Source organism: Podarcis cretensis (assembly GCF_951804945.1).
Source record: "Podarcis cretensis genome assembly, chromosome: 15".
Lineage (NCBI taxonomy): Eukaryota > Metazoa > Chordata > Lepidosauria > Squamata > Lacertidae > Podarcis > Podarcis cretensis.
In genome coordinates, this window is record NC_137185.1 from 18,535,353 (window position 1) to 18,559,283 (window position 23,931).

General features: G+C 49.0%; 1 protein-coding gene across 1 annotated transcript in view; it reads right to left on the reverse strand.

Moving 5' to 3' along the window:
• Window positions 1-23,931, reverse strand: part of SNX19 (sorting nexin 19) — a 37,158-nt gene that overhangs the window by 7,356 nt on the left and 5,871 nt on the right. Inside the window, exons 4-8 of the mRNA XM_079954508.1 lie at window positions 23,497-23,616; window positions 22,904-23,034; window positions 19,935-20,031; window positions 19,017-19,212; window positions 16,279-16,408 (exon numbers count right to left, since the gene is read on the reverse strand). Of these exons, the coding sequence (XP_079810634.1) occupies window positions 16,279-16,408; window positions 19,017-19,212; window positions 19,935-20,031; window positions 22,904-23,034; window positions 23,497-23,616 (674 nt within the window). The remainder of the gene's footprint in view (window positions 1-16,278; window positions 16,409-19,016; window positions 19,213-19,934; window positions 20,032-22,903; window positions 23,035-23,496; window positions 23,617-23,931) is intronic.

The following is a 23,931-nucleotide window of genomic DNA, read 5'->3' on the forward strand; positions in this document are numbered from 1 at the left end:
AGTGGGCTCTTTTTTGTCCTGCATCCATGGACTAATTCCTCCACACCCTCCCCATTTATTATCTCTCTTATTTCTCTTGCTTCTGAGCTGGCCCATGGAAGTGGGTCAATTGATGCTCCCTCAAGGGAAGGGGAGGACCTGGCTTTCGGGTCATGAGCTGTAAATCAGCTGTAGAAATTAGTTACAGCAAATGCTTAAGCCCAAGGAGCCATTCATGTGTCCTGCTACTAGTCTGTCTTAAGTAAAGCTCTCCCTCGTGTTTCATAAATGGGCACCATGGTCCCCACCTCCTGGCAAGCAGGCACACCTCTGGCCACCGCAAGCCACCAAGCAGCCAATGTGAATAACACAGCACGACCGGAACAGCACTGAATTGGAAGGAGGGCAGCCAGGCAGCTGCTCTCGTACTTAGTGGCGAGAAGCCCTCCTTGCCCAGAACATTATAGCTTCTGTAATAAAAAAGAACCTGGCCGTGATAGCTGATGGGTTACATCTGCCATTGCACAGGAGCCAGGCTCGTTTAAAGGAGCATTGACGTCCTTGGCTTCTGGCTGCTGGAAGATCCTGCCAGGCATTTTGGAGGCACCATAGCAACCGAAACGTGGGGTGTCTGAAGGCCAGATTTCAATATGCTTCGCCTCCTTCTGCCTTCCTCAGATCCCGAGGAGAGCTGATGTCTGGAGGCAGAAAGTAAGTCCCCTGCATGTTTCACAGAATCTCAGAATCAAAGACTTGTAGGATAGGAGGTGACCCCAAGCTACTTGGAAGTGTGCCCCATTCTATTCAAGAGCAGGTTTGAGGAATCCATCCAAACCAGGATTGGAAACCAGGACCAAACTGGTTTTTAAAGGACTGCTCAAACCATGGTTTGCCAGTTTAGTCCAACTTAGTCCAGCAAACTGTGGTTTAGCCACACAATGTAAAGATGAGCACATCGTGTGTGTGTGTGTGTGTGTGTGTGTGTGTGTGAAGGGTGCATTGGGGGGAGGGGTTAATGAAATCCTTAAGCCCCACCCTGACTCCATCCCAACTTTTGTCAAACTACGTGTTACTCTCATTTTAAAAACAGTAGCTGGGTGGGCATCGCGAAAGGTAAGGTCAGCCCCTCCTCCCAGAGCTCAAGCACTGAAAGAGGGAATAGGGCAGGGGAGGGCACAAACATATAGATTGTTTCTTGATCCTCCAAACCATGGTTTGGTGGGTTGGAAACATGACTTTAGACTGCATTGCCAGGCATTGGACTAGATGGTCCTTTGGGTCCCTTCTTTCTACAATTCTATGATTCTATGACTGCAGCTACTGACCAGAAGGAGTCACCTGAAAGGAGGATGGGCAGACAGGTAAATGGAGCCCAAGTCCAATCTCCCTAGCAGGATGCTGAGCTCCCCAGATGGCCCTGGCAGAAGGACGGCTGACTCACCTGCCCCAGGCATCTGTTCTCGGCAGTCACAGGGCTGGTGGGAGCAGGTGCCTTGGGAAAGAGCCTAGCTCTGGCCCAGCTGCATGGACACACTCCCAGGCGGGTGGCTCAGAGGCACCCCAGGCAGCGTTTCAGACTTGTGGCACTTTGTAATAATAATAAAAAAGCATGCGAGGAACTCGGGCCTTGCCAAAGTCTTTTATTTTCGCCAGCTTCTCTGGCACACAAACTCTGCAAGCGGTGCTTGGAATTGCAGAGGGGCCTAGTGGCTTGGCTGCGTCCATGGCAGCTTTTTCAATTTGTGCTTTCCTCCACCCCACCCAAGGAAAGAGAGGGAAAGAGACAATCCAACCACAGGGCTAAGGCGGCTCTCCAAGGCACAGTTGCTCCTGAATCACCTCGTAGGGCTGCCAAGGGCTTCTTCAGGGGGGATATAAATGAAATAAATAATATAAGCACCTATCAGATCTTCTCTCCTGAAGGACAGGTCGGATTCACTGACTTTCCTGACTCATTATTGACTCATTAATGACACAGACATTTGATAGCTGGAAGAGTCTTCCAAGCAACCCCAAGATCACTGATTAAGAATGTTTTGACTATATTTTAAACTGTTTTTAGCTGCTGTTGATTTTTTAATGCTTTTAAAAAATTCTATGTCTATTACCTTGGGCTTCTAAGAACGTAAGAAGAGCTGCACTGGATCAGGAGAATGGCCCACCTGGTTCAGCATCCTGTTCTTAGTGGTTAACCAGATGCCCAGAAGGGAAACCTGCAAGCAGGATCCGAGCACAAAAACACTTTCCCCTCCTGCGGCTTCTACCACAGGTTATTAGGAAGAATTTGCTGCCTCCAGCTGTGGAGGCCAGAGCATAGCCATCGTGGTTAGGAGCCACTGATAGCCCTCTTCTCTTCCAAGTACTTAATCCTCTTTTAAAGCCATCCAAGTTGGTGGCCACCACTGCCTTCCTGTGGAAAGGAGTTCTGTAGAAGTCCACATGAAGGAGGACTTTATTCTATCTGTCATTAATCTTCCAACATTCAGCTTCACTGGATATACTAGTGTAATGAGAAAGGGATATTGCCCCCCCCCATCTACTTTCTGCATGACATTCATAGTTCTATAAACTTGTTCCACGCTGCCTTTTTCTTGCCTTTTCTCTAAACCAAAAAAAGGCCCAAATGCTGCATCCTTTCTTCATAGAGAGTTGCTCCATCCCATTGAGCGTTTTGGCTATCTTTTTCTGAACCTTTTCCAACTCTACAATACCCTTTTCGAGGCGAGGTGGTCAGAGCTGTACATATAGTACAGTGGTACCTCGGGTGAAGTACTTAATTTGTTCCGGAGGTCCATTCTTAACCTGAAACTCTTCTTAACCTAAAGCACCACATTAGCTAATGGGGCCTCCCATTGCTGCCAGAGCATGATTTCTGTTCTCATCCTGAAGCAAAGTTCTTAACCCGAGGTACTATTTCTGGGTTAGCGGAGTCTGTAACCTGAAGTGCATGTAACCTGAAGCGTATGTAACCCGAGGTACCACTGTACATGGCAGGATCAGGAGTATCTCTGGCAGGGGACAAGCCATGCTCCTTCTGGGGCAGTTCGTCCAACTTTGGATCCCATCCCGCATTCAGCTCTCACCTGTGGCTCCTAGAAGCTGTCAGCATGCACACCCTGGGAACGGCTTTGACCGGCCAGCTAAACCAGGTCAGGGTAACCGATGGGTCTCAAACCCTTGGTAGTTAGGGACTTTCCCTGCATGCAAAGAGGGGTTCCGGCTGATGGGAGCGGATGAGATCAATAGTGGGTCCAATGGTCAAGAAGGCGGTTCCTCCATGTGCCGTAGAGGGAAGTGAGGGGCAGATGGGGCTCGTCCACCCGGCAAGGTAGCCTATCTAGGAGAAGGAAAACTCTGGTCCTAAGCCTCCGCTGCCTTGAAGTGAATCTTCAGGAGAAGAAAAGGCTGAAGAGCGAACCCTACACAAATCTGGAGTGGAGTTAGTAGGACGGCATGCCTCCTTCTGGAAACTCCTGCAGCCAAGCTGGCACCAAACACATTGCTCTGCTTTCTTTTGGACCACATTGGTGAGGTCAAGGAGTGGGGTGGCCTTATCATCTGGGTAGCCCAGGACCCCCATACACATTGCCCTGGCTTGCACCCCAGGAAGGTCTCTTGGGTGCTGCTCATGCAGCAGTTTGGCTTCACCCCCAGAAGTGCACTCCATTGTCCCTTTGAGACGACGTCACCATTGCGCTATCTACTATGACTCTGGCCCAACACCTCCAGCTCCGATCTCATGAGCTTGGGTGGAAAATTAATATTCTTGTGCCCCCCCCCCATATGCACCACTCACTTAAACTTGTCAGTTCCCTCCTTTGGGGAGGCAGGGGGGGCTATAAACCAAATCAATGATAAGATTATGTGATAATAATGATATGACTGAAGGCGGTGATGTCATTGCACTAGTTAGTGTGGAGGAACTGCCCCCCCTTTTCTCCCCAATGTCTCATTCTGGTGCGAATGGCTTCCTGCTCCTGTTCTCATCCGACATCTACCAGCGGGTCAGCAAAACAGCCTGCCCCACTACGGAGTCCCTGTGTTGGGAGCTAATTAAACTGGCCACACAGGGTGGCTTAAAAAAATAATAGTGACTCCCCCTCGCACCTGTCTCCTCCCCCTGGAGCAATCGGCCGCACGGCAAGGAGCGCAGGGTGTGAAATCTGACAGGGTGAAGAAGCAGCTACGGCAATTTGATGGTTGTCGTGGTGACTGAGAGCCTCATTGTACGCCGTGACTTCACCTCTGTGGGGAGCGACCTCCATCAAGGCCCGGCCAAAGGGCGGATTACAGAGGGGCTGGGAATGAACGGAGGCAGCGGCGGAAATCGGTTGGGGGGGGGAACTGGGGTGGAGGAGTGGAGCAGGACGACTTACTCCCCTCTCCCACTGACCCCGGGGCCACTGAGAATCCCGGAGTCTTCTAGATGCAGCTTTGACTGCAGAATGATACATGCCAATCCTAGCTCTGCAAAGGCACCTCGGTTGGAGAAATGAGTACGCTGGAATCACCAGTAAGGCCACATTCACAAGTGTATGTTTGATGTCAGGGCTTTCCCAAAAGAATCCTGGGAGAATGAGTTTCTTAAGGGTGCTGAGAGTTGTTAGGAGGCCCCTGTTCCCCCCTCAAGAGTTACCATTCCCAGAGTTCCCTGGGAGGAGGGATTGACGGTTAAACCACAGTGGGAATTGTAGCTCTGGGGTGAGAAGAAAGAGTTCTCCTAACAACTCTGAGCACCCTTAAACAAAGGTTCCCAGAATTCTCTGGGGGAAGACATGACTGTTTAAAGTGGTATCACAAGGGTTTAAATATATGGTGGAACACAGGCAAAATACTTGTAGGAACTATTGATCCATTTAGCTCAGTGTTGTCCACACGAACTGGCAACAGCTCTCCAGGGTTTCAGGTAGAGAGTCTCTTCCAGCCCTACCTGCAGCTGCCTCTGGGGACTGAACCTGGGACCTTCTACATGCAAAGCAGGTGTTCTACCACTGTGCTGTAGCCCATCCCCATGAGTTCAAGACCAGGTACAGCAGCCTTCTCCAACCTGATGGCATTTTTGGACTACATCTCACATTGTCGCTGACTATTGACCATGCTGGCTGGGGCTGATGGGAGTGTACTATAGGCTAAAGTCCTGACAGCTACAATGTCCCTGTGCTTGAGGGTGAGAGTCTTCAAATCACCAAGTTGGAAGGGACCCAAGGGGTCCAAACCACTGCAATTCAAGTGCCTCTCTCCCCTCCCAGCCACACTTGGGCCCAACTATGGGCAGAGCAGGAGAGGGCATGCATAAAGCGTATATATGGGAAGGGTTAGAAAATGGGGGTGGGGTGGGGGATGGCTTACAATCCCTATTCCCCCTTAATCTCATTCTTTTCGTCCCCCCTTCTGACAGTTCCAACGCTGTGCTATTCTGTATTTTGGATGCAACATCTGTCCCAGCATTGGTGGTGGACTTGAACAAACGGTTCTTGCTCCACTGCCAAGTTCCTGCAGAGCCTGTGTCCGCAGTCTTAATAAAATTGCCCTATAAAATGACAAAGTAACAATGCACGCTGCCCCTAACAATGCACTTAATGATTAAAAGCCAGTAAATTGGGCTCCATAAATCAAAACCGTTTGCATAACCTTTTCCACCTGCAGGGAACGTGCTGCCTCTCCGAGTCTTGGGATTTTAGGTTGCAACTTGAAGATAGCGGGTGTATTTGGGTGGAGGAAACACCCTATTTCTGTTAGTGGGCTGTGTTTGGTATCATTTTCCCTTTCGCGTTTGCCTTCGGAAAAGTCTCAGAAATGGAACAAACTTCCCTGAACCTTTGAGTGGCATGGCAGATAGGGCTGGACCCAGAATTCAACAAGCTGGACTCAGTTCCTGCCAAACTCAAGGGTGCGACTGAGTCACAATTAACCTTTTGCAAGGATTTGAAAAGGAGCCGGGTAAAAGCAGCTCAGTTTGGATGCATCTTCCAATGCTGGAAGATTTCAAGGCAGATGATTCAAGTTACAAGAAAGGAGATTCCAACTAAACATCAGGAAGAACTTTCTGACAATTGTGTTAGGCAGTGGAATGGTCTCCCTTGGGAGGTGATGGACTCTCCCTTCACTGGAGGCTTTTAAGCAGAGGTTGAGTGGCCCATCCGTCTTGGATGCTTCAGCTGAGATTCCTGCATTGCAAAGGGCTGGACTAGATGACTCTCAGGGTTCCCTTCCAGCTGTAAAATTCAATGAGTCTACTTCTTCTCCATGCAGAGTTAAACTATGGAACTCGCTTCCTCAGGAGGCAGTGATGGCCACCAACTTGGAAGGCTTCAAAAGCGGATTAGGCAATTTCATGTTGCAGGTTTTCCACAGGCATCTCAGTGGCCCCTGTCAGGACAAGAAGCTGGGCTAGAAGAGCCATTGGCCCAATCCAGCACGCCGTTCTTATGCAGAGCAGCTGCTTGGGGTGGAAACGGCCTTGACCCTTATTTCTCAAGCCAGTGTGGATGCAAAAGGAGAAGAAAAGGGGTGGGGTGGGGCGTTCCTGTATCCTACAAAGCCTGTAGGATCCAAAGCAACATCTCTTAAGCAGTAATAGCAGCTCCCAGGGCTGGCTTGATCCACTTCCAAGACAAAGTGAGCAAGACTAAGCCAAGCCCAACCATTAGGTGAACTGGAAGGGGAGCAGCGTCCGCTTGCTCCTTCCCAGAGTCGGCTGGCGAAACATGCCGGCAGCCTCTTTTTAAAGCCTCCGGTTGCACCTCAGTTCTGATGCTCTGAGCTGCATCGCTGGTACATCCTCTTGTTCTGAACTAGAACCAGCGGCTGGAGGAAGAGGAGGAGGAAGGAGAAAAGGTAGCCAGCAGCGCCCTCTTGTGCCTAGAAGTGGGAATTTTCATGTCAGTAAAAAGGGGCACATATCTCCCCTTTAAGACAGTCAGTGGCAGTGTAGTGGTTAGAGCAGCGCATTCTGAAACTTGGGTCCTCAGCTGTTGCTGGACTACCACCCTCATCATCACTAGCTAGCAGGACCAGTGGGCAGGAATGATGGGAGTTGTAGTCCAGCAACAGCTGGAGACTCCAAAGTTTCAGAAGCACTGGGTTAAAGTGTCAAGAGTAGGGGCTGGGAGAGAGACCAGGGTTCAAATCCCCCACTTGAGCTGGTCACTGCCTCTTGGCCTTTTATCAATGATAAAATGAGAAGTTGTCTGGATACTGCACCCACTGATCTGGAAATCACACCCTCTTGACTCCCAAGGTGCAAAGGCTGGTAAGTTTCAGCCTGCACGTTGGCAACACTTCCTTGACACATCCTGAAGCAGTAGAGTGGGGAAATGAAACTTTACTATTTCATCTGTGTGGAAAGAGAATGCATGGGTTTGGGGTCTGTAAGGGCCTTGGATTATTCAAGGCCTGAGCCTGTTTCTATCTTAAGGCCCAGTCTCCCTTAGAGTGGGGGAAAGAGAGTCAGCATGAAGGTAGGAGAAAAGGTGAAGGAAATATGTGACATTTGAGGTTTTTAACCAGCAATTCTGTTCCCCCGTTTCTCCTGCAAAGCTAGTTTCTTGAGGTCTCTTATTAACCAGTTTGTGATAAACTCTGCCACCTCCATAAAAGCTGTTAAGTTTGCTGTGTAGGAGAGTAGAAAACCCTATCAATCGGATCAGAAAAAGAGAGTCTGCCTGATGTGGGACTTCTCCAGCACTGACTGCAGTGGAGAAACTCTATTTTCTTCCCCACCTGTTACTTTGTGAGAACGAGCCCTGGCCAAAGTAGAATCGTAGAGATGGACACTGAGCCCTGTTTTGTGGGTGTGAAGTGCTGATTTCTACCATGGCCGCTGAGGAAGACAAAACCTTGCTGGAAGGGGGGAAAGGATAGCTCTGCGGTACCCAGGCCTGTTTTACATCTGTGTGCCACAGCTGCAGAGGTGCAGAGGCAAGTCCTTTGCAGCATTCTGTGCCAAGGCTGCATACTGCCCTGTGCCACACCAAAGGATCACAGGGTGGGAATTTGGGAAGGGAGTCAGGGCAGGGCCAGGTGATGCTCAGCTTGCCAGTGACCAAGTTGAGGATGCTTCTAATTTATTTTAACTCCCACTCTGGAACCCAACACCAACCTCGCTTTGTGCATGTGCCTAAATGTGCCTTTAGAGTGCATGGTGCTCCTCTGAGCCCTCCTCCACCCAGTCCCAGAAGCCACCCCACTAGAGCCCGGCTCGGGTTTCCAAAGCGCAGACAGCCAGGATGCGATGAGAGGCGCTCTCTTTATCTTTGGATTAACAGTTTGCACAGAGCGTGGGTCTCAAATAATACTGGGGAGGTTGACTTGCAAAAAAGGGCACAGCCTCTCTTGAAGGAGCTCTTGCAAACAGCAGAAGCAGAGCCCAGGTGGGATCTCATAAAAGCAACCTGTGGATGATAAAAGGTGGTATTTCTCTCCACTCCCCACCTACATTTATTTGGGCTAAATTCCAGACACTCCACTCCACCTATGCAGCTGCCACCCTGCTCAGGAACATCTTTAAAGGCTCTTGGTCTCAAAAAAGAATTTCCAGCAAAAATGGAAATAAAGCAATTCATTTGTGAGAAACAGAAAAACAACAACAACACAGGAATTCCCAGGGGACTTTCATTATACTTCCAATGAAAGCATAACTTTCTACTGCAACAGAAGGCAATGCCAGGGCTCTAGAAGTCTTTGTGGCTATTCCCTACTATGACAACAAAACAACAATACCACAAACTGGCTTATAAAACCAAATTTACTAGAATAATAGCTAGAATAGAGATAGACTTGTAACCATTCAAACAACAAACATACTCAGGTGCCATGTGCAAAACAAAGCCTGGAGATACTGTAAATATGGAGTGGATAATTGTACTCTATCTTAACAAGTTACATGCACAGTAAACATTATACAGGGTTGCTGTTCTGTGATTGGACTTAGGCTACTTGTTGAACGGTTCATTTATCCAGTCTGTATAACATTTCCTGCACATGTAACTTGTTAAGATAGAGTTGTACGTTTATCCACTCCATGGTTACAGTATCTCCAGGCTTTGTTTTGCACATGGCATCTTAGTATGTTTGTTGTTTGAATGGTTACAAGTTTATGTCTATTCTAGCTATTATTCTAGTAAATTTGGTTTTATACCTGTAAGCCAGTTTGTGGTGGTGTTGTTGTTTTGTTGTATTATTATTACTGTCACCACATTTGATACTTTGTGTATATACTGTTCCCTACTATGGGAACAGAGTTTAGTGGGGCTCCTGGTTCTTTCACGGAGCAAGTAGAACTGTGGAATTTGTTGCTAGGCTATGTGGTAATGGCCACGAACTTTGATGGCCTTCAAAGGGGATCAGACAAATGCATACCTGCAAATACTAGCCATGATAGTAATATGCCTCTGAGTACCAGCTGATGATGAAGAGTGGTCTGGCACTCAGCTCCTGCTTGGGGGCTTCCCATTGGCTGCCCACTGATGGAGTTCTTCTTACCTCCTAAGTCGGGGTAGCCAATATGGTGCCTTCCCGATGTGGCTGAAGTACAACTGTCATCGCCCCTGACCATGTTGGCTGGGGCTGATGGCAGCTGGAGTGCAGTTAAACGGTTGAAGGTTCGATTCCTGTATGGGACAGCTGCATATCCCTGCATTAGAATCATGGAATCTAAAGATCTCCAAGGCTTATCTGGTCGAACATCCTCCAACGCGACAATCTCAACTAAAGCATCCATGACAGATGGCGTTGCAGGGGGTTGGGCTAGATCAGGGGTCAGCAAACTTTTTCAGCAGGGGGCCAGTCCACTGTCCCTCAGACCTTGTGAGGGGCCAGACTATATTTTTTTGGGGGGGGGGGAATGAATGAATTCCTATGCCCCACAAATAACCCAGAGATGCATTTTAAATAAAAGCACACATTCTATTCATGTAAAAACACCAGGCAGGCCCCACAGATAACCCAGAGGTGCATTTTAAATAAAAGCACATACTCTACTCATGTAAAACACCAGGCAGGCCCCACAAATAATGCAGAGATGCATTTTAAATAAAAGGACACATTCTACTCATGTAAAAAAAACCTGATTCCCGGACCGTCCGCGGGCCAGATTTAGAAGGCGATTGGGCCGCATCCGGCCCCTGGGCCTTAGTTTGCCTACCCATGGGCTAGATCATCCTCAGGATCACTTCCAACTCTACAATTCTACATCTTCCTTGCTATCTTTGGTCCAGGGTTTGATGGGCATCCAGCAAAGCTTGGAAACTGGCAATCAATCAATACACTCGGGGGTTTCCCCCCTTCTACCCAAGATGATCCTTTGGGTCCCTTCCAAGTCTACAATTCTATGGAATCTAAGAAGGTGATTTCTACCAGGTGATGCTTTTTGTCCACCTGGTCTAGTATTGCCTGCTCTGATCGGCAAGGGCTCCCCATCGTCTTTGGAAGATGCTCTTCCTCATCTCCTGCTACGTGGTTTTTTTTTTTTTTAATTGGAAAAGGCAGCGGCTGGACCTGGCTCCCTTTTGCAGGCCAGGTGCATGCTCTCTCACTGAGCTACGCTCCCTTCTCCTCCAGACTGCACAAATGTAACTGATAGTCACAAGCAAGATTCTCCAAAAATGGGATTAGTGCCTTTCCCCCACAGCCTGTCAGGAATGTTTATTCTTCCGGGAAGCCTATTTAAAGTGGCTAGTTCTCAAGAGCAGTTGCCTCGCAGGACTGCAGAGGCATTTTGCCAAGGGATGCGGCTGAGCCGTGCCCTCAGCTCCAAAGCCCTATCTCTGGCCTTCAAAGAGACCTGCCAATTGGTGTCGTGTTCCTCGCAGACTTACACATATCCCCACCCATGATCCCTCCTGCCTCTCCAAATCACGGCTCGGTCTGCTTTATCAGTTGGGCTTCTGTGGGCTGCCCCTCCAGTTCCACAGGGCTGCATTCTATGGGTCTGGATTCATCCATACCCCACCTCAACGAAAAGTGGGGCAGCTCAGTAGGTAGAGCCTGAGATTCTTAATCTCAGGGTCAAGGGTTCGAGCCCCACATTGGGAAAAAGATTCCTGCATTGCAGGGAGTTTGGACTAGACGATCCTCTCTGCAAGTCTGTGATTCTGTGCATCCCAACAGGTCTGCTTTGGTAGAAGCCAGGTGGGCCAAAAACATCATTTTGTCTCGGTGCTCGACACCAACCGATGGGCTAGCATTACCTGTCCCTCTGACACACTAGCATCCCGTGCCAAAGAGGGCAGCCTGAGGGCAGGGTACAGATGTCTCGCGCCGTATTTTTATCCCACCGCTGACTCACAGGATCAAAGAAAGGGATCAAGATAGCTGGGATGCTCACTGTCCTCTCACCTAATGACACCAAAAGCCATTAATAGCCAGGACACGCTGTTGCTCGTTCCTCGTTCGCAGGCAGCTCTCTCTCAAAGTCCTTGAATTTCAGCCCCCCGCCCTTCCCAAAACTATCAGTCCTTTCGCCAATGCAAAGAGAAGAATATCCTACAAAATGATAGTGGAGAAGAATAATGCTCTCACTTTCTGTACCAGGGAGAGGGAACCTTTTGTCAACCAGAGGGCCGCACTCCTCTCAGGGCAATCTTCCAAGGGCCACTTACCGGTGGTGGATTGGGCCGAGAGGCAAAGGTGGCTGGGGCAACTGTGCCAATTCTAAGGTACCCCTGCCCATACGGGCCAGTCGTGTCTGACTCTAGGGTTGTGCGCTCATCTCACTTAAGAGGCCGGGAGCCAGCGCTGTCTGAAGACACTTCCGAGTCATGTGGCCAGCGTGACGAAGTTGCTCTGGCGAGCCAGCACCAGCGCAGCACACGGAAACGCCGTTTACCTTCCCGCTATTTATCTACTTGCACTTAGGGGTGCTTTCGAACTGCTAGGTGGGCAGGAGCTGGGACCGAAAGACGGGAGCTCACCCCGCCGCGGGGATTCGAACCACCAACCATACGATCGGCAAGTCCTAGGCACTGAGGTTTTACCCACAGCGCCACCCGCGTCCTGTGCCAATTCTACCTCTGTACAATAGTCACTTTTTACAGACACTGCTACACGCCTCTGTACCTTCTATAATCCAGTGTTTCCCAATCTTGGGTCTCCAGCTCTTTTGGGACTACAGTTCCCATCATCCCTGACCACTGGTCCTGCTAGCTAGAGACAAGTGGGAGTTGTAGTCCAACAACAGCTGGAGACCCAAGTTTGGGAAACACTGCTCTAATCCATAGAAGCAAGAAACCTTACTGGACTCCAAGTACACATTCCAGGCAGGCAGAAACACTTAAGGAGGACATGAAGCAGGGCCAAGCAAGGGAGAATCCCAAGGACCAGATAGGGAGGTTTGGGGGCACATTCAAACCCTGGGCCTGGAGGTTAAGGCTAATGATGGCTACTAGCCACAATGACTATACTCTGCCACCCCAGTGGGCATCTGGTCCACGGGCATCTGGTCGGCCGCTGTGAGAGCAGGATGCTGGGCCAATGGGCCACTGGTCTGATCCAGCAGCCAGGCTCCTTATGTTCCTATAGTCATGCTGGCTGGGACTGGCGCATATTGGGAGTCCAAAAACATTTGTGGGGAATGCAACAGTGGCTGCCACTGAGAGCATGTGCATCACATGCATTCCCAACACTGCATCCCAGACGTGGAACCCAGGGTAAAAGATATGCAGATTGAGGGGCGGGGTTATGCAGATGAAGGGGCTGTGCCATGAAAAGAGCGCTTGCATCTTAGCAGTCAGGATCATAGGATTGTAGAGTTGGAAGCAACCCTGAAGATCACCTACTCTGGTGTTTTCCAAACTGCCACCACAGTGTTCCCAAATTTGGGTCTCCAGCTGTTTTGGGATGTAAGGGATGATGGGAATTGTAGTTCAAAAACAGCTGGAGACCCAAGTTAGGAAAACATTGATCAAATGCAACCTGTTGCAATGCGGGAATATGCAGCTGCCCCATACAGGGACAGAACCTGCGGCCCTGGAGATATCAGCACCAGGCTCTAACCAACTGAGCTATTCAGGAGGCTTAGCCCAATCATGCACCCCAATGATGTCTTGCTAGCACATCCATAGCTGCCACTGACTTCGAGGAACAAAGAAAAAGGGGTAAACTGTTGTGTGGGGAGGGGACCCCACAGGAGTTCTGAAGGTGCAATTCCTGCATTGCAAGGGGCTGCTCTGGATGACCCTCTGGGGTCCCTTCCCGCTCGACAATTCTCTGATTCCAGGCTTGCTTTGCTCCCACCCCCCTCGGCTGCTCTTTCTACAGCAGATTCTTACACAAACATGCTTTGCTAGCCGTAGTACTGAAATGCCTGCATTGGTCCCGAAGGGATTTGTTTACGGGCTGAGTTTAAGAGACCACCCAAGCGGGGAATCTTTTCTCGGCTCCGGATGATCTCATCTCTTGGCCGACCCCCTCCCCCTCCCCCCCCCCATCTCCCCGTCCAGCCACCAAAAAAAGGCTCGTTCCACCGTTGCATAATTGGCTCGGCCTAACACACACTTTGGGCAAGGGGGTGGGGGTGGGGGCTGCTTGCCTTCCTGAGCAATACCTTTTTCGGGCATCTGGTTTTCTTCTCCCTCGGCCACCGACACAAAACTAATCACCGGGAGAAATTTAGAAGGCAAGATTCCCTTCCCAACCATGGGAAGGAAGGCAAAAGTGAGAGGCGAGAGAGACGGTGGAGGTGGTGCAGTGGGTTAGGGGCGTCAGACTAGGACCTGGGTTTGAATCCCCCACTGTTGTGACCTGGAGGGGCCAGTCACTGCCTCCCAGCCTAGCCTACCTCACAGGGTTGTTGTTTGTTGTGGGGGTTAAATGAGGACTAGGACCTGGGAGTTGAAACCCCCCACTCAGCCACAAAGCTCACTGGGCGTGACCTTGGGGGGGGGTCCAGTCGCTGCTTCCTGGCTTAGCCTACCTCACAGGGTTGTTGTGGGGATTAAATGAGAGATAGGGAACCACATACACCACCGTGAGTTCCTTGCAGGGGAAAAAATGTAGGACAGAAAATGTTTCCTGCAGGGCAAGAGGGTGTTGTCATTCAGTGCCAGGGCCTATTGTGGGTTTTGGTTCTGTTATTTCTTCATTTATATACAGTGGTACCTTGGGATGCGAATGGGATCCGTTCCGGAGCCCCGTTCGCATCCTGAATAGAACATAAGATGCGACGGCACATCTGCACATGCACGGGTCGCGTTTTGCCGCTTCCACGCATGCGGGTGACATCATTTTGAGCGTCTGCGCATGCACGAGCGGCGAAACCCGGAAGTAACGCGCTCCATTACTTCTGGGTTGCCGCAGAGCGCAACCCGAAAGCGCTCAACCTGAAGCACATTCAACCCAAGGTATGACTGTACTGTTGTATGAGGCAGCAGCTGCAGCTTTCGGGTAGAGAGGTTATCATTGAAGGCTTAAAAAAAAATTACAGCTCAGTTCGAAAGGTCTCCAAGTTGCAGCGAGTTCCTGAGAGAAGCCGCAGCAATCTTCCTGCCTTGATTCACGCGCAACGCTCGCCAAGCTGCCCTTCTCACCTGAGCCTGTTCTGAACATCTCTCTGCATCAAAGCCCCCTCACAGCATCCTGACACCTTCTCCTCTTCAGACTGTGAACAGAGCGTCTCACCTGTTCAAAACTTTCTTGTGGACAGAGCCTGGAAGAGTCTATAAGCAACAGGTGGGAACTGCGGCAAAATTCCATCCCTGCCTTTTCACACACACCTTTCCCTCTGCAACCCTTCTCTCATTCAAGTTCCATGTTGCAGATGAAAAGCATGGGTGCAGGGGGGCACCCAAAGCATGCTGCAAAAAAGCACCCAAACCATGCTGGGGAAAAGTGCCACCCTGCTCCCGACCCGTTTCGCAGCTGCAGAAACCAAAGGCTGCTGGCTTTGCAGTTCCTCGCCTAATACGGCCTCGCAAGGGACATTTTCCCTGCTGAGCCCCCCTTGGGATTCCAAGCCGAGGCAGGAACTTAGCGTGTGACTCCTTCTCTCTTAAAAAATAAATAAATACCAAGTCCGCATGACCTGAGCCCCAGGCTACCAGGGCGCAGCGTATTAGCAGGCAATGACATTCCTCTCAAAGCCCTTGTGCCTCGTCTCTCTCTGAGTATCAGTTTCCAGCCTGGTCCATCTACTTTTAAGAAGCCCATTTAGGAGATGCGACTCACTCTTCCTGACCCGATTTTCTTTAAAAAGAAAACGGGCATTCCAGCACCTGTCAGCATCCCCTTGACCTCTGCGGTTCTTGGCAACCTACACCTCAAAGGAGCTCAAATAAGCCAGACCGCTAACACGCTGTCCTTCGTCTACCCCAGACGGTTGTCCTTTGGGGCTGTCTGCTGCAGGAGGAGGGCTGGTGGGTCGCTGAGCACCAGAGAAGGTCCATCGCCCAAGGCCCAAACAGTAGGCGAATCAACTAAAGCTTGTGTTGATTGAGCCAGTGAAGCACACAGGAAAATGCAGCTTATGTTCCTGCGCCAGACCATCCGTCTGTCCAGCTCAGTACTGCCGGCACCAGTGTTTCCCAAATGTGGGTCTCCAGCTGCTTTTGGACTACAACTCCCATCATCCCTAGCTAGGTCAGATACCTTAGGGCAGGGATGTTTCATCTGGGGAAAAGGCCTTCTCTGTAGGGTCTCTCAATTGGTTGGAATTCTCTCCCAAGGGCCTCTAAACTCAGATCTTTTCAGCATCGGGAGAAGGTGTTGTTGGTTATAATTCAAGAACTTTAACAACCGAGAAAGGTTTTTCTTAAACATCAGTCTCTTTTATTATTCCTTACATTTTTATTTCTCCTTTCCTCTAGAGCTCAAGGTGGCATACGTGCTTCTCTTCCCTGTCTGTATTCTCCTCACAACAACCCTGTGAAGTAGGCCAGGCTGAAATCTCTTTCATAAAGCGATGATTACTCCTGGATGGAGATTCATGGCCGGCTAACAGTGCGCATCTGACTCTCATCAGCAGGGATGGGCAACCTGTGGCCTTTCGGTTGATGCTGGGCTCTTGACAGATCCAACTAGCATGGCCACCAGTCAGAGCTGTAAACCAGTAACACCTGGAAGGGCCTGGGTTCCATATACCAGGTTGAAATAGCTGACTTTGTGGAGAGGACTCTACTATATAATGCAGAAACATGTAGGCAAGGGGTGGAGAACCTTCTGCCCCTCCAGATGTTGTTGGATCCCAGCCATCAGGGATGATGGGAGCCCCACTCCTGCTCTACAGGCAAAGCCTACAGAGAGCTGAATGGCCTGACCACTCTCAGCACCGAGTTCAAATCCTCTTCCTCCAGTTGCATGACTTACCTCTGGATCAGGCTCCCAAAGAGCAGTTGCAGGACCTTCTGCATGTTCTCCGTGCACAGCCAGCTCCAGTGATCCACCATAACCAGGCGGAGGAGGTCTAAGGCAACATCCGCCAGTAATGTCTCTGACTCTGCCAAAATCAAGGTGACACAAAAGTAAGGTAAGGAAACTGCCTTGCACCAGGTGAGGCTGTTTGTCCACCCATCCAGACTAGGGATTGGGAAACCTGTGGCCCTCCAGGTACTGCAGGGCTACAACTCCCATCATCCCCAACCAATGGCCAAGCTAGTGGGACTTGTTGGGAGCTGGGAGTCCAACAACATCTAGAGGGCCATAGGTTCCCCATCCCTGTGCTAAACCACAGTTTACTGTGACAAGAATCAGCTGCAGCAAGTGTCCAGCTTTAACACTCCCTTCCCCTCACTTCTGGTCAGCTAGGGGAACTTCATAAACTTCCAGTTTGAGTTAAGGCCAGCTTTTGTGTTGTCCAAACCTGAATTAACTATGCCCGAAACAAGTCAACCTAGTTGATATGAACCTAGCTTGTTTCGACAAACCATAGTTAACCTACAGTACCTTTCAGGATTTGGACAACACAGTAAACCATGGCTAGCTGAAACTGCAAGCGAAAGCTTCTGAACCACTTGCAGCTATAACCATGGGGAGAATGCAGCTCACACCAACTTGCTCTCATCGAGCTAAATTATGCTTCAGTGCAAGAGTAGAGAAGCATTTTTTAATCGAGCCCAACCAAGGATATGCATCTTTGTGTTCCCCTTCTCACAGGCGAGGTGTGTGTGTGTGTGTGTGTGTACACCTCTTAGGGGCAACCTTCTGGGGGATGCCAGTCAGTGCAGACAATATTGAGTTAAATGGACCAATGGCCTGACTGCAAGTAAACCACCATCAGGACAGCTCTGTACCAGCTCTCAGGCCATTGTGAGTCACCTGTCAGCAGCGGGTGGACCCAGAAGCAAACCTGAGTGGCGCAACAGATCCAGCGCTTATCTATCCATTGCAACCATGCAAATGAAAGAAAGTTCCCTTCTCCACCCATCCACTCCAGCAAGCTGCCCCATCACAGCTCAAGGGCACATTCCAGCCAGTCAGGAGGAGGATATGGAGCAGGGCCAATGAGGAGCATGACTACAGCTCACAGCATTTCTTGGAGGGACAGAGGGACCGGCTATTGAGCAGCCTTAAGTCAGTGTTCAAACTATGCCATTAATTTGCTATGGCTGCCTATTCCCCATTGCCTCTGTTCCTTTAATTCATGGTGGTCCGCTGCCACCTTGTGGTAGCATCCTGACTCAGCAGCGGAGACCATCATTCACAGAGCAAACAGCTCTGTTTTAATGACTCTGTTGCTCATCACAGCATAAGTCAATTTCAGGATGGGAAGGGATACAGGGAAAGGGTTGAATGTTGGAGGAACAGAAGGCCAGGCCTCCCGAGAAGCAGCGTCCAACTGGGATCCATCTCTACGTTTTGGCTTCAATTACCCCGCTTTGACTCTCCTCTCCCCTGCCCGCTAGGCCACTCCAAAAGGTCAGCAGAAGAGAACAGGTTCACATTCCAGACATCTCTGGAAAACCACATCCCAGGCATTTCTCCAGAAGAGCCTTCCCCTCCAGAATATTCTAACCCTGATGACCTGTTTGACAGGGGAACGGACTCCCTTGGAATGTTGTGGACTCTCCTTCCTTGTAGGTTTTTAAGCAGAGCTTGGATGGCTATGTGTCCCAGGTGCTTTAGTTGAGATTCTTGCAATGTAAGGGGCTGGACTATATGACTCTCAGGGTCCCTTCCAACTCTACAATTTTATGATTCTTACATGCTCCACAGTTAACTCAGGAGAGCAGGGCCTTTAATGTGGCTGCCTCTGTTCTGATGAACAGCATCCCTGCTGAGATATACAACAGGTGCCTGCTCTCCATTGCTTCTGCAAACAACTGAGGACATTTTTGTTCTGACAGGCTTTCCCAGCCAGATGAATGGGTCTCTGCCATGGGTGTCCACTTCGCATGGTTTTTAAATGTATCTGTTGTCATTTCCTGTGTTGTTTTTAACAGAGTTAAAGCTGGTTTTTTTGTAATTTGTACATTGCCTGGAAAGCAATTCAGTAATAATAGTGTTCTAAGGGGGGTGGGGAGGAATCCTCTAAACCCTAGAAATTATTAAATGGTAGGATTTTGATTAACTGGAGTATTGAAGGGAAGATTACAGCCCAGTGGAAAAAGACAGGCTAAGTTTCTTTTCCAAGCCTGGGCCTCACCTGGAATAGAGGCATTAAAATGACAAAAGGTGTTGGTCCTCTCCAGCTGAGAGGAATTCTTGGGCCTGGGCAGACAGAAGGTTACCAGGGTAACTGGATGTGAAGTAACAGGAAAAGAGATTCTTTAGCAAGTTGTGCTGGGAAGAAGAGGGGAGAGGAAAAAAGACTGAGATCCATCTTGGGCAGGATGGCTGAAGGCAGGGTGTTTGTGATGCCTTGGACTCCCAGTCCAGCTGCACTGCCGTGCACCCTCCATGCAGACTGAAGGTGTAAATAGGTGAATAAATCACATTTCTTAAAGCTACAACAGTCTTCACCGCGTCTTCAGTTCTGCAAAGGAGCACAGACCTTGGCGGAGGGTCAAGATGCCTGGAATGCCACGCATGGCTTGGTGGGGGTTGGGGTGGCCGGTTAACAATAGTAAGAGGCGAAAAAGGAATAGCGCACAGGTTAGAATTTTTACCAGGATTGCTGCTGCCCTCTGCTGGCTGCTGTGGTGCCTTCATGGGCTTCCCGATGTCCAAACTGGATGCACGTCTAAAGGCATTAGGATCTCTGTCTCCCTCGCCCTCTGGGCTCTCGTCAAACACGGCCTCCATCAGCTTCTCCTGCTTCTGGATGAAGGACTCCATTCTTGCCAGAGACAGGAACTCTGAGACCTGAGAGAAGATGGAGCTGGTCACTGCCACAGTCACTGCCTCTCAGGGTTGTTGTGAGGATAAACGCAGGAAGGAGTGAACCACATGCCCCACTTGGGAGCTTCTTAGGGGGAAGGCAGGATAGAAATGTAGCAAAACATAACAATGGGGCTCCTTTGAGAGTCAGGACTGGATAGAAATAGAAAATGAAATTGCTGGAATGTGGATAGCAACAGGGGGAAATATTTCACACAGAACTATGAAGACGAAAGTTTGAACAGACCAGTGGTTGTAAACATAAATGAAAATTAAGTGAAGGATTAACATCGGAATGGTTTATTGACTAATTAAGAAATGCAATGTGATCTTAGATGGTTAGCACTCCGCAAAATTCAGAGCATGGGAAGTCACCCAAAGATATATAATTTGGCAATATATTTGGTTTTTTAATTGTAATTTGGAATGTTTTAATGTGGTTCTTATTGGATTATTAAAATGGAAAACTCAATAAACTGCCTGTTGAAGCAACTCAGTGGGGTGGCTCCTGTGGGGAGCAGGGATTCATGGATAGCTCAGCTGGTTACAGCATGATACTGATAACGCCAAGGTCGCAGGTTCGATCTGCGTAAGGGACAACTGCGTATTCCTGCATTGCAAGGGGTTGAATTGGATGATCCCCAGGGTCCCTTCTAAACTCTACCCTTCTATGATTCAGATTTTCTTGGGCAGGTGTGCACACTTACAGCGGTGCCTTCCTTGAAAGAATATGCAATCTTCTCCTGTGCTCCAGGCACGTTCAGGACCGGAGCAATTTTGCTGGATGCAAATCTCAGCCTAGGCCTGCAAAAGAGAAAACCCCAAAATTGTTATTTACCTGTTATAACCTGTTTTTCCTCCAAAGAGCTCAAGGCTGCTCACACAGGCAGGTTCCTTGACTTAACTATTGGTAGCTGAATGGGTGAACTCCACTGTACCCAAAGTTATTTTACATAACATCATAAAGGCAAGAGGCGCAAAAATACAAGATAATAATAATAAAGCTTTAAAAAAGAATGACTCGCATAAAATATATTCCAATGCACCTAGTCCCCTTTTCAAGTCATTTAACCCAGTGACCAACAACATTCACTCTCACACAAATATTTCCACATGCCCTGAGTGAAGGAATGCTTTACCTGTCCTGAATCTCCTAGCAATTAATTTCATTGGGCAATCCCAAGTTCTAGTACGGCCTGGATAGTTTAGCTGGTTAGAGTGTGGTGCTGATAATGCCAAGGTTGCGGGTTCGATCCCCCTATGGGACAGCTGCGTATTCCTGCATTGCAGGGGGTTGCACTCGATTATCCTTGGCATCCCTTCAAACTCTACAATTCTGTGATTTGATTATGTCTCCTAGATTGTAGGTCCAAAAACAAAGACTGATTTGGTTTTCTTAAAAAAATCTGTGTACAGTGCCTAAGGATTTTTATGCGTTTTATAAGGACACAACTGCAAGATTGGCAAAGTGAGCATTCATCTGTGTGCACTTACATTGATGTGCTTTAGAGAAAAGGTACATACACCTCGTTACTATTGAGTTGAACCTTCAAGAATCATAGAAAAATCTTGCTAACGAAATGTTAACGAGGCACCTGCAAAAGGCAGCAACAGGAACAAGCTGGGGGTAGTGACCAAAGGCCAGAAAAATAGGGTCTATTCCCAGTTGTGGCATCATGTAGGGTGGTCACCAAAACAAACAAACAAACAAACAAACAAACAAACAAACAAACAAACAAGCACTAGGACACGGATTGGTATGTACAGAGGAAAATGTAGCTGAAATCTTTACTATAATATAAATCAGTGCCTTTTCCAGGGCCCTTTGGTTCCATAAACTCATTCCCAGTGCCCCCTACCCTACCTTATAAAAAGCATTATTCAAAATAGTGTTTCGCATGACCCACAACCTGCTTGCTCAATCTGCTGTTCAGGTACTAGCACCCGATGAGCAAATTCCCAACTATGATAGATTTAATTTAGCAGACCCCAAAATAGCCCCAAGGTGACTTACAATAGTTTAAAAGATCGAAAACGGAACTCAGCACACTATCATAACCATTCTTGAAAACTCTCTGTTTTCAGGGTTATCTTTAAACTAAACTGGAAAGATTTTGAAACAGGTGCTGCCTTCAAACATAAGGCTTTTGTGTGGACCCAGAACCAGCCTAGCTAACACTGCCATCTGCAAGGAAGCAGTTTCAGCCCACTGATTTATTAATTTTGCATTTTCTGCACCTGTTTCCATCTGAGAAATATGCTTTCCGGTATGGGGGTGTCCAGAGCTTCATTCAAAATACAGTAGATATTCAGCTGGGGGCTCCTTCCCAAGGACACTGAATAGTACACACCGCACAGCTTTTGGAAGGGCAATTTAAAAGCAGGATTCCCAAACACCCAGACACACATCTGATAACTGCAAAATCCGCTGTCAAGTCTATGGCTGTCGGGAGACACGATTTATTTGGAAGGGGTCTACTGGCTTCCTAGAGAAAGCAAGAAGTCTGTTGATTGCTAAGGAATGTCCTTTCCTGCCAAGATTTCTCTAGTTTTGGAAGAATGCAATTCTCCCCGTTGGATTGCTTTCCTGAAGCGAAATCTCTTTCCAGGAAAAAAAAAAATGCTGCAGATACCAGCACAGGGATGACAACAATCCTAATTCCAGCAAAGACTCAGCGACGGCCTCAATCGACCTGCACGTGTTCAGTAATGGCAAACACTGACTGCCAACTAGCCAGCTACTCCTCTAGATAAAGGAGTCGAGTGTCCGCTGGCTTTCACGACTGGTCGCCTCCGAACAACATGTGGCGCTCGGTGGGAAACTCAGGATAGGATCCTTTTGTGCGGCCAAAAATATAACCTTGCACAGCTTGGTTTCTGCACTCAACGAGTGCCAGTTTAATCATTCAGCCAAGTCAAGCGCTAAAGACATTCCTAGATGCAGGGTGGTCCAATGCATGGCCCAAGGGCTATATGCGGCCCTCAGTGTCTTTCTAGTGGCCTTGGGCAACATTTGATGCCCCCCCCAGCCCTCCCACTGTCTTCCTAAAGCTGGATAAGGAGGTGCTAAGATTTGGGAAGGAAGTGTGAGGCCTGTAAAAGGGTCCCAGAGTCCTCCAGCCTTCTTCCCAAAGCCTAGTGAGCACTTTCCCAGCTTTGGACAGTGGACACTTGGGTTGCGAGCGCGATCCATGCGGGATGCACATTCGCAACCCACAGCATTCGCAACCTGCAGCGGCGTGTCTGCGCATGCGCAGGTTGCGATTTGGCACTTCTGCGCATAGCACGATTTAGCGCTTCTGCACATGCGCGACTGCCGGGTGGCAAAGCAGCACAAAGGCCGCAGAGGAGCAAACTGGCTGCAATCCCCCCCCCCAAAAAAATCATGGTTTAGCTCAGTATGTGTGAACCAGGCCAGAAATTCTGGGTGCATCATCTCATCTCTGGGGCCTACCTTCTCCTTGAGTTCCCATGCAGGCAATTCCACCCCATACCTCTGTAGTCTGAAGTGTTAAAACTAGAGATGAACTTGAAATGCTTAGCGGTTTTCTCACACAAACTCTCTTGGTCGTGCTTATCTAGTGACATCTAAAGGAGCAACTAAAGGACTATCCACTCAGGAAGAAGGTCAATGTTCAAAGCTAATGGGAGGATTGGCCCCCGGCGGCACCCTTACTTGCTAGCCTTCTTCCCTTCGTTCTGGGGCTTCCCGTCCACCTCTGCCTCACTGAGCTCTTCCGTCGGGCTCTGCGGCTCAGACCGGGGGAAGGCCGTTTTCAAAGTGTCCACAATGGCGTTCATCACAATCTGCAAGAAGGATGGGGAAAAGAGGACAGGGGCATTCAGCTAAAATAGGGATTGCAGGAGACCTTTTGACATTGCCAGGGCCAAAGTTCTGCTCTCCCCATTTTCACACCGAATGGTTTAAATCATGGGTAAGCAAATTAAGGCCCGGGGGGCGGATCCGGCCCAATCGCCTTCTAAATCTGGCCCACGGATGGTCCAGGAATCAGCATGTTTTTACATCAGTAGAATGTGTCCTTTTATTTAAAATGCATCTCTGGGTTATTTGTGGGGCATAGGAATTCGTTCATATTTTTTTTCAAAATATAGTCCGGCCCCCCACAAGGTCTGAGGGACCGTGGACCAGCCCCCAGCTGAAAAAGTTTGCTGACCCCTGGTTTAAATGTATGGAGCCAATCTTGGGTTATTTGAACGGGATTTATTGCTCTTTTTAATGTTTTGCTTTTGTGCTCTGAGCACCCTTACCTTGTCAATCCTGGAGACCACAAAGGGCTTTTTGACGAAGGCGATCCTGGCGTCTGTGTTCAGGGCCAGGAATTCTTGCATCTCCTCGCTGTTGGCAATCTCAGGAATAGCGCACAGTTGCTGGAAGAAGGAGAAGACGAATGCTATCGTGGTCAGTTTAGGAGCACGTTTGGGCAGACTTTAACCAGGGTTAGCCACAGCCACAACCAGCACTGGAAACAAGTAGAAGGTCCCTAAACACTGGTCTATTGTAAATGTAATGTAAAACAGCCAGCGGTGCCTCACCCCTGCCCAACTGGTTTACATGTGGGAATATTGCACTAGCTTTCCTGACTGTAATGCTAGTGGGCTTCTATCCCATTTCCTAATGCTCTCTCCATAGAATTGTAGAGATGGAAGGGACCCCCACAGGTCATCTAGTCTGACCCCCTGCAA